Here is an 11,345-nt window from a genome sequence, read left to right as displayed (position 1 = left end):
TAACATATATAATAACATGTATTGGAATACCTGACATCTAGGGGAGGGGGTGGGGAAAAGGAGGGGAATAATTTGGAACAGAAGGTTTTGCGAAGGTCAGTGTTGAAAAATTATCCATGCATATGTTTTGTAAATAAAAAGCTATAATTAAAAAAAAAACTATGCTAATGGTTGTTTTATTGAATTGAATATATGCTAGCCATTTTTCAGTAAAAATATTTATTGTTTGCATATACTATCTATGAGATTTTGGAAAAATGTACAAAGGTTTATTGAAGAAACATGGTTTGTCTTCAAGTTAAGACAACTCTGGGAACATACATTAAGAGTGTGTGAGTGTGTGTGTGTGTGTGTGTGTGTGTGTGTGTATGTGTATGTATATACATATATATAAAAGTAGAGATCAAATACAGAAGTGCTTTTCCAAATCTAAGAGACAGCTTGATATAGCAGAAAAAACAGTGGGCTAGGATTCCGAAGAACTGGATTCTGGTCTTGGTTCTGCCATTGGATGATCTGGATAAGTCACTTCACACCTCTGCAAGTCTCAATTTCCCCATAATATAACATGAGGACATTGAATACGATGATTGTTCAAGTTCCTTTTAACTCCAAGATTATGTGATTCTCTAAAATGAGAGAAAAAACCTCACTGTCAATGTTAATATTATAAAAATTAATATAAGTCATAAATGGATAAACAGCATAGGTTAGAAGGACTGTAAGAGTACAATTATTTCAACCATTTCAGCTATCCTAGTAATGTCCTGAAATCTATCTTGCTAATCCTATCCTCTCCAAAACTCCGTTTCCATATCTATAGATACCTATTAAAAAATAAAAATGGAATATCTTTCAGTCAACCTAAGGCTAACCAAAAGCCAGCTCCTCTTCTCAATGGTACTACCTATAAACCTAATAAACCAGGATGAAAATCTTTGAGTCAATTTTATACGTTAGGACTAGCAAGTACATTTCTACTGTAGCAAACTTAATTCAGGTTTTAACAGATTCACTCTTGATTTAGTCTAAAAATCCTTCTTACTGACCTGCCCCATTCATTTCTTCCTTCTTATCCATTCAGCTGCCAAACATAGCTTTCATATGTTATTCCCTTGTTCATATCTGAGCAATGGCTACTTCCTACCATTCTTGGCTTTTAGGGTCCTTCAATAATTTGGCACTACCTTATCAAAATTATTTTCCACATTTCCCAATACTCTCCAGTAGATATTTCATAGTCATTTACTGAAAGACAAGATTTAGAGGGGAAAAAAATCCCAACATGTCATTAAGTTCCTATTTAACTATAAAATTTAAGAATTTGAGTACAGTAAATAGTCACTTCAAAGGCTCTATTCCAACAAGGTATCTCACATGCAAAGTTAAGGTCCTTAAAAAAAATTCATTGACAGATGTGACATCAGAAATAACTTTGTTCTACAAATAAGGCATAAATGCCATGCTAGTTTGGACATTCAAATAGAGCATATTCAGAAAAGCAATTCCCTTTAGATAGTGATGTTTTCCATGTTGAATGCATCAAAATATGGAACATGTCACAATTTTACTAAGTGAGATCACCTACTGCTTAAGAGTTTGGCTTAACAAGAGAATCAAGTATGTGAAGAATACCTATTTTCCAGACTTGTCTAGTGAGATGGACAGTCTACTGAACTTATTCATTAGTATATTTTGGAAAGATGAAAGGCAAAGAAGGGAAAGAGAATAAGCATTTATAGCATGTCTACTATATGCCAGGCACTGTGGTAAGAGCTTTACAAATATCTCATCTGAGCCTCACACAAAAACCCAATGAGGCAGGTGCAGTTATTATCCCCATCATACAACTAAGAAACTCAAGCAAAAAGCAGTCAGGGTCACAAACTAAGTATTGAGTCTTTATTTGAATTCAGGTCTTACTAACTTCAGTGATTTATACATCGCACTCTGCCTATTTGCCTCAAAAGAATTCAAAGAATGAATGGTGTCCAGATTTGAAGAGGAAAAATGTTTTGAGGATATGCCTAGTATTTTCTGGAAAAAGTCCTGGGTTGTTGAAACAAAACACCTTCTTTTTCTCTCCAATCCATCAAGCATTTTTTATTTTAAACTTAAATACAAAACAGGAAAAGAAAAAAAAAAAACTTGCCATATGCACAGTAGAACATAAAAGAAGATAACACCCCTTTTTTCTTAACACCAACATTCTACTAGGCTACAAAAAACTGCAAATTGCAAAATATAACCAATGCCAAACAACAAGTGTAAAATCTAAAAAAGATGGATAACTAGTAAAAGGGGTGCACCTATCATATAGCTACACTGAAGTATAACATATTTGTATGTTATACTTCAGTTATGTTATAACAGTATAACAGTCTATTATGTTAAATGAGCTCCAAGTAAATAGTTAAGAGATCTAAGATCTAGAAAAAGGCCCCCAGTTTATTGGGTAGACTTCTTAGGACAAATGAAAAGGAATGGAAAAGAATTCAATGGGAGTAGAAAGTTTTTAGTCTACAACATGGAAAAGAATACTCATGTCACTGAGAGTAGAGATTCACAATTCACAATTTTTACTTAAAAGTAGTAACAACAGTAGTAACAGCATCTATATGAAACTTAAAACATCTCATTTTATACTCACAAGCATGGGAGGCAAGTCTTACTCCTATAACTGAAGCAAATAGAGGTTAAGAGACTTAGCCAAGGTCACAAAGTATCTGAGGCCGGATCTGATCCTAAAGTTGGGCCCCTTCATATCCCATGTTCATTTCTTTCTCTGTGATTGATATGTTATGCCTCCCTCCTTAAACACTCTCTTTTCCTTGTTACCTGTCTAAATGTTCTCCATAGTTTAAGGTCCTAAAATCTAGAACTTAAAATTATAAGAAATTTCAATGGAACTGATGGAACAAAAGGACTTAATGATATCAATGGGTAAAAGTCACCTGAAACTTTGCCTTATTATCAATTAAAAATACTATTAGATTACTAATCTTGAAGATTACAAAAAATCAAACAGCAATAGTATTTAAAACATTCTAACATATAAACACTAGTCTCGTAAAAAGAACATTAAATATCGGTCATAGCAAAATAAAAAATAACAGATTTGATTTAAACCACACTCAAAAGAAGATACATAATCAGGTAAAATGCATAGAGTAACACAATGCTAGAGAAAAATAACAATTTTTCACATTTTTCATCTATGACACCAAAGTTCTCTTGTGAATGCTGTATTCCTTTAACTATTGAAAGATAATGGCTGTGGGGAGAAATACTTGTTATGCAGCGAACAGTTTATAGGGGAATTTTTAGGGCTCCTCAAAATAAACACACACCAAATTAAGGTAATTTAAGAAAACATCTCTAAGAGAAGCTCTCTTATATGTAATTAAGGTTTTTCTGCTATTAAGCAGAGCCTATAATGTCATTTTTAGAATCTATCACACTATACATAATAATTACATACCAAAATCAGCAGAACTCTCATATATTATTTCACAACAGCCACTATATGCTTCTTCTTCTCTGACACAAATGGTATAGATCCAGGTTTGCTATGTTTGATACGATTCATTTGCCTAAGAAGGAGGAAAATGCACATGAGATCATAAGAAAATCCATTTAATCAAAATATAATTTTAAAAAATTCTTTCACTGGAAATAATCACAACTAGAATAGAACAAAGTAGCCAACATTTTCATATCTTTCTCTGATAAACATTAAGACTTATTATTTATAATTACAAATGCTCCAATATCATATCCAAGTCCCAATACAACCTAATCCCATGATCCTTTTTAGGTATATCTCAGTATAAAAAGACACAGCATACCATATGAATCTTGTACTTTTAGCAAATGAAAGAATTACAAACACAAGGGCATTTCAGAAAAAGGCCTACTCTGATCAGGTGATCAGAAATTGGGATGAGCACAGCTATACTTCAGCTTATCTCAAATACACAAGCATAGGAAAAAGAGCTGCATCTAAAGGTTAAAAGTTTTCCTCTCTCTTAATTGTAAGAATGTTTTGAACATTCTTACTAAGAAAAATGTCTCAAATTCAATTAGACAAGAAAGGGTTAATTATTTTCCATTTTTAACAGTAGGAGTTTAGATCTAAACTCCTATGTTATCTAAACATAGGGAAAAGCAATGGATTCTTTGTGAAATAACTCACTCTAAATTTCTTTGCCAACTTTTAACTCAAGCCTATATTCTTAGGAACTGTGAATTTTTTCATAACTCTTAAAGTCATGATTGTTTCCATGAGCATCAGTCACTGGAGAGCAGCCAAGTTTTGAATGATTGAACCTTTCCTTTCTTCCCAAATCAAATGAAGTACTAGTGTGTAAGTACCTAAATTGAGCCCCTTAAAAGACAACTATGGCATTATGTGTCACTTCCTTGTTTCATTTTATTTAGTGAGGGAGGAGAAAGAATGTAAGTAATACAGTGTCAAACATACTTCCTTTGACGAGCTTCTTTCATGATGCGCTGCTCCTTAATTTGGCTATAGATGGTCTTCGGTAAATGACGATGTCTTGCTATGCGACTTATCTGAGGATGGTATTTAAACTTCTCCTTCAACTTCTGGTTATAATTTAAGGCTGCTTTTTCTCGTGATGTAAGCTTAAACAAACAACAACAACAACAACAAAAAAAAAATACAGTGTCAAGAATACTGAAGTTGTTAGGTTTATTTTATGATACTGATAGCCAAGACTCACCTTTTATTTAAAAAAAAAAAAAAAAAACCACCACAATAACCCACAATATTTTTTATAAATTACATTCCAAATCACTAATACAACTGTATTTGTGCTCTTCAAGGATCACTGTTATGAACTACATTTCTTGAAAATAAAATCATTCCTCTATGAATTTACATGAATTTCAAAAACATGCTCCTAGAAAAAAAGGAAGTGGGAGCCCAATATAATTTAAAACAGACAAAAATACTTAACCCTGCAGTTGGATTTTTAAAATTATGTTACAGACCACTCAATAAGTTAAATATCATGCTAAAAATGAATATTTAGCTATGGTAATTACCTTAAAAAACTAAACTGATCCAAATGTTTCAAGCTAATAAAACAGAAGCCAGATCATCAATAAGATAAATGGAAAATGAATGGGTTCTCTTACCACACCCAATTTTTCAGAAGCATTGGCTTTCCAGAGTCGAATGTTCATTTCATCAGATCCACATAAAATATATTTGTTGTCAGATGTCCATTTCACAGAAATAACATGCTGCATTCTCTTTGTGTGATATACTTCTCTATTAAAAAAAAATTCACCAAACTCTTTAGAATTCTATGGATCTTTTCTTTAATATCTTAGGCACTACTTTTCAAGCACCATATATTTTCTTTACATCTTTAAGGAATATGAGATATTATCTAAGATCACTCACATAAATTCATAGATTAAGTCAAGGTTGAATAAGTAAAAACATACTTGGAGAATCCACAACAGAAAGAAATGAATTGTATTTACTAAAAACAAAAACATCATTCATCTTTTTTTCTTACACTAAATAAATAAAGGGAATGCAGAGTGGTCTCATGTAGCTTCCAGAATTCGGTAATGTTTCCCAATTTGTGTCATGAAATATATGATCCTATCAAACTGGCTAAAATTGAAATGTGCTGCTGATTTATATGTGTGGAAAAAAACAGTGAGAGTCACAAAAGCACCTAGTAGGTTGGGGTACGAATTAGTCAGTAAATGAAGTTAAATTTCACACCTATTTGAAAATGTTGCGAAACGGTTTTTTAAAAAAGTAACAGAAAATACTATATTAGGAAGTGTCATAAACAGCACTAAGAGGAAAAGCAAAACAAGGCCAAAACAATTAGAAAAGGGTAAATGTAAAAAGAAAGAAGTAAAAGGGTAGAAAGAAAGAAATCCAAAGAGAAAATTATCTAAGACACAGAGCATAAAACAGAAAGGGAATAAACTAAATTGGGTAAAATTATTCATGGGAAAAGAAAACTATGAGGTTATTAAGGATTTATATCCATACTAAAAGAACAAACTTCTGAGTCCTCCCAAACATAACCACAAAATTGTTACCTTATACAATATTTACTTTAATCTCAAAACACCAAAGAGGTAGGAGAAACCAGTGGGAAAAAGTACTTGATAGCTGGAAAGATCTGAGTTCAAACTTCAAGTCTGGCACTGACATTGGGCAAGTCATTTCACTTAAGAGCCTTATTTTTTTCATTTGTGAAATGGAAATGACTATCATAGCTATCAAATAAAATAATCATATATAAAGCACTTCGTTAAATCTAAAAGTAAATTATTTGTCAGCTCTAATGAAATCAACTTTCAGGCTGAGTATATAAAACTTACATTAAAAAATCCAAGAAAATTCCCACTCCACAAAGAGAGAGACTACAACTGTCCTACAGCAGTGTCATCTGGATACAAATAGCCACTGAATTCCAGAACAAACTGTTCCATTCTTGTTATTCAACTTTTTCAAAGTTCATCTCTATCCAAAAAAGGCATTCAGACACTTTTCTCCAACAGCAATAAGAGAGCATGAAGTTTAAATGGCAGGAAAGTAAGCTAGTCTTTAAAAATAATGTAAATTACTTGTACATAATGGTGACACGAGCAGATTTCCTTGATTCAGTGAGCTCTAGAGGAGGAAATTCCTCATAATGCAGGTCTACAGCTAGTCTGTAATTTATTATACACTTGAAGAGTGCGATGGGGCTAAGATAAAAGACTTTCTCAGTCACAAATTTACTATGCCAAGAGGAAGGACTGGAACATTATTCTAGATTTAAAATACATTTTTTTTAGTAATAAATAAACCAATTTTAACCATTCCTTTATGATATATAATTTCAAAATTCTTAATCCACATTTCTTATGTTTAAATGTTGAATTAGAATTCAACAAACTACATACTACATGAAAAGCACACAAAATTTCAAGTATTATAAAAAGTTCATGACATTCTAAAAATACATCCCCAGAAAAGGAATTAAATAAAATGAAATTCACTAAAGGTTTTTCATATATATCAAAATAAAATGAATGCCTTATAAAAATTCTATTGATCTAGCTTTTTGCTTAGTAAAACTGAATGAAATCCAAATACAACAGTTTTCAAGTATTGATACTATGTAGCATTCAAAAGCATCTATTTACTCACAGTTTATCTAATAAAGTTCCTCTAATAAAGATTTTATGTTTTCTGAAGGTCATTTCAAAGAAAAGCTTATTTTACTTAGTTATTTTTTAAAAGCTATCACCACAGGATATAATAGACTTAGGGGATTGAAAGGAACTTGTGAGATCCAGGGATATGGAATCTGTGGCTTTTCAGCATTCCTGTTTTTGTTCACAGTACATATTACTCTGATTAGCAAAATGGTTCAGATGTCCCTGGGATACAATACAAAAAAAATTAGTTTAAAAAAGTCCCCCCCCCCCCCTCCCCGGAATAGTTGCTCATATAGTTCTAAAAGAGATTTTAAGACACCACCAAGGTTTGACAACAAAAGCAACAGAAATAATCACGATTATTAAAGGAATAAAACATATAAGGAAGCAAGACCTTTTTGTTTGTTTTTAATGTTTTATGGGGAAAACAATCACTTTTTTGCCCAGTACATGTAATTATCACTGTTCTATTCAAGGCTTTCTATGATTCTTCACCATTGATTTAGTTAAACATTCTTTCCCACCCTACACATATACATATATATGTGCATTTGCATATACACATACATGTACACATAGGATAAAAAGTTACTGGCAGGGAAAAAACCTTTGCATCACATGTCTTTGACATCTGATATTTAAGAAATTAATACAAATGTTCAAGATTAAGGGTCGTTCTACAATAGATAAATGATCAAAGGATCCATAAACAAAAAACATCTTGGCAAAATGGCTTTCTGAATGGAAGAAAACTATCTGGTTCCCCAACACCTACAATGAAGGACAGACAACAAACAACAATATATAAACAGATAAACAAATGAGAGAGGGAAGAGACAGAGACAGAAACAGACATTGACATTGAGAGACAGAGAGAGATAATAGAGATATAGGAACATGTACACATGTGTATTGTATAAGTTGACAGGTTAATATTCTTATTAGCAAATGCAGCATTTACTTCTATGTCAAAGTAAGTGTAAAATAAAAAACTCCTCTGTCTAAAAATTCCTAGGAATGTCATTGCCTTCCTGCTCTTAAGACCTTGTCCAATTAGGTTGGATCCTGTAAACAAACTTAGAGTAACTACTAAAAATAACTCCTTTTCTTGCTTTCTTTCATTAAGGTGCGAGGCAACTTGAATCATGAAGGAAACTATTGGCAAAGTCAACACTGACAAACCCCAGTCTCCCAACATAACTATTGTTTGTTCTTCCTTCTCGAAGAGGACCATGACTCAGGAAGTAATGCCATGATATGCAAGTGACTAGATTTAAGTAAAGGAAGACTGTGCAAGGTCACTTGCTCCACTCTCCCCTCCAGAGCCAGCTGAGTCCAGTGGCCATATATAGATCAAGATGACTATAGATGGCCTAGATGCAATGGGAGACCTTGGTCTTTTTAAACTAAGGTCTTCACCAGATCTTCATCTGACAGCCCATACCCATTCAGTGAATAAGGCTAGGTAGCAATTAAGCAAAGAATGTCCTCTTTCACTTAGTCTCTCCTTCCCCACCCCCCAAAGAAAAAATCTAAACAAATAAATAAATCTGGGAGGGGAAGATCTTCTGAATATCTGATCAAAGCAGAAATGATTATTATTGACATTCAATTTGAGTCAATCAGGACCCAAACAAGAACCAAATGGGATTTGGCTTAGGATCTATTGGTGGCCAATGAGAATCAGATTGGTTTTGGTATAAGGTATGGTCTTTACCCAGTCAGATGTAAGCTCCTAGAGGACAGATATTATTTGTGTACCTATGTTTTGCATATAAGTGATAAATGTACAATAGAATTACTATTTTCTGTGGCTGTACCCCATAACTGCAATAGTATCTGGTTGCCACATTCATGAAAATATGGCTTTTATAAAATAGCTTCAAAAGAGGAAAGGGAGTTCAATTATCCTAAAGAAAATAAGATCAAAGAAGAGATAAGAAAACTCTTCTGGGTGGGATGAAACAGCAATAATACTAGAGATAATATGAAGGTAAGGGAAGAAAGAGAAAATCTAGCTTCCTTTGAGTAGTTTTGGCAATGTTTTAAATAAATCCCAGGGGTCCAGAAAGAATTGGAGAATGTGACTGCTAACCTACTGTCAAAAATCTAAATGATTAGAGTGGAATCAATTTTACTCTCATAAGGAATAATGACTAGAGAAGAGGTAAAGACATGTCTAGCCTGAAAAGTTTTCTGTCTGGAAGCACTAAGAAGGAAGAATTTCTCCAAAAAAGCAGAAAGGAACAGCAGTGATCAATGTAAGTACAGCCCAGACAAGGGCATTCCAGATCTTTAAGTTTCCAAGCATCCTGTCCTGAAACACCAGGAAGTGCTCTGAAGAGTCAGTGCCCAAGGAAACCTAACTGCAGCAAGAAAAAGGAAGCCAGCACAGGATTTTCAGTGAGAACCAGCAGGACTGGTAACCCTATCTGAAAAAGTACATACTATGAAGCTGATAATCTAACAGAGGAAAAAACTTACCTGACAAAGAGTAAGAACTTTGGAAAACTAAAGTCCAAATAAACTTAGAAAGGTAAGTTTATTCAAGCAATTGGAAGTAGCTGTGCAAAGATATAATGCTAATATTCTAATAGGAGGAGAAGAAGCAAGTGTTCTATCAAAATGTTAGTATCTTCAAAGACTACAAAGGAAGAACATGTGGGAGAACTGGTTTTGTTTTGATGAATTGAAGAAGAAAATGAGAAAGAAGAATAAAAAGAAGGAAGAAGGGGATGGAACTTGTTATTTTTCAAAAGTGACATGTAGTATGTGAGAAGAATATATCTGAAATTGACAAAGGAGGGTTGAACACACATATCTATACAAATTGTATGATATAGAAATCTTATCAAACTCAACAGGAAAACAAGATGAGGAAAGGAGGGTTTAAAAGAGAAAATAAGATAATGTCGAGGAGGCAATAATCATAAGCAAAATTAATTTCTTGATACTGTATCATATATTCTACTTAATGAAAGAGACTGGTCTAGCATGAATTCCTTGAATCACCTTTGGAACTAGAATGTGCAACAATTACAACAAAAAGAGATAATAGCACAGTATTTTTACAACTCAAATCACATGATAATCATATTCTGAACATGAGCAAAATAAAACCAATGGAAATAAATATGATAAAGATCCATCTGACAGAAAAACAAGCAATTTATTAACAGTCACTTACCTGCTATGAATTTTGTCTATAGGGAAGATTCGAATGGATTTGTCAAAACTAGCGGACACAAATTCTTTCCCAGTAGGTGAGTAATCCACATCAAGGACTGCAGATACATGATTCATATGTACCTTCACAGGTTCATCAAGGGAACGCATATCGAATGTATATAAACTGTAAAAGATTTGAATAAACTATGTGGCATTAAAGAATTTCTAAAAAGATCTACATATACTATTTCTTACATATCATTATTTAACTACCATCACTTGTATTCTACATATTGATGCTATTCATCTGGGTTGGGTTTTTTTTTTAAACAGATGTAGATGTATGGATGGGGAAGGTAATATGAAAGGTGGGAAAGTATTTTTTCCAAAACTGACATCAATAATTAGAAAATATTTACCTACCAACATTGGTAAAAATATCTTCATAGAATCTCTTGAGTTGAAAGTAAATTTTGGGTCCAATGAGTACAATCCTTACTTATCAAGAATACCTTCTCTATCAACAACATATAAGGTCCTTTCTTTGTTGGAAAATCTCTAGTCAAATGGAACATATTCCACTTTGAAAGAGTTCTAACAAATCTAAATTTGCTTCTTTGGAATATCTACCACTTACTTCTGGTCCTGTCCTCTTCGGCCAAGTTCAAAAACTATAGCATCTCCTCTATATGAAAGTCCTTCACATACTCGAAGAGAGCTATCAGGCCAATGATGGCTAAAGTCTTCTTTAGATTTAATATTCAGTTTCCTCAACATATTCTCATATAGTGTGAACTCAAGGCTCCCCTTTGGACCCTCTCTCTAGCTTATGGATGACATTCTTAAAATGTCTTCCAGAATTGAATTCAATATTGTATGCCTAGGACAATAGGATTACTATTCCTCTCAATGTAACCTAGGATACGAGTAACTCTTTGGTCCACTATATCATTCTATAACTCATGTTTGAA

General features: G+C 33.0%; 1 protein-coding gene across 1 annotated transcript in view; it reads right to left on the bottom strand.

The window, feature by feature from the left end:
* Positions 1-202: 202 nt before the first annotated feature.
* The window catches only part of DCAF13 (DDB1 and CUL4 associated factor 13), a 30,460-nt gene continuing 19,317 nt past the window's right edge, over positions 203-11,345 (bottom strand). The window contains exons 8-12 of the mRNA XM_051970966.1: positions 10,394-10,558; positions 5,164-5,299; positions 4,484-4,647; positions 3,482-3,593; positions 203-629 (exon numbers count right to left, since the gene is read on the bottom strand). Of these exons, the coding sequence (XP_051826926.1) occupies positions 3,506-3,593; positions 4,484-4,647; positions 5,164-5,299; positions 10,394-10,558 (553 nt within the window). The 3' untranslated portion in view covers positions 203-629; positions 3,482-3,505. The remainder of the gene's footprint in view (positions 630-3,481; positions 3,594-4,483; positions 4,648-5,163; positions 5,300-10,393; positions 10,559-11,345) is intronic.

This window comes from Antechinus flavipes, chromosome 1 (assembly GCF_016432865.1).
Source record: "Antechinus flavipes isolate AdamAnt ecotype Samford, QLD, Australia chromosome 1, AdamAnt_v2, whole genome shotgun sequence".
Lineage (NCBI taxonomy): Eukaryota > Metazoa > Chordata > Mammalia > Dasyuromorphia > Dasyuridae > Antechinus > Antechinus flavipes.
This window is presented reverse-complemented; position numbering and strand designations above follow the sequence as displayed.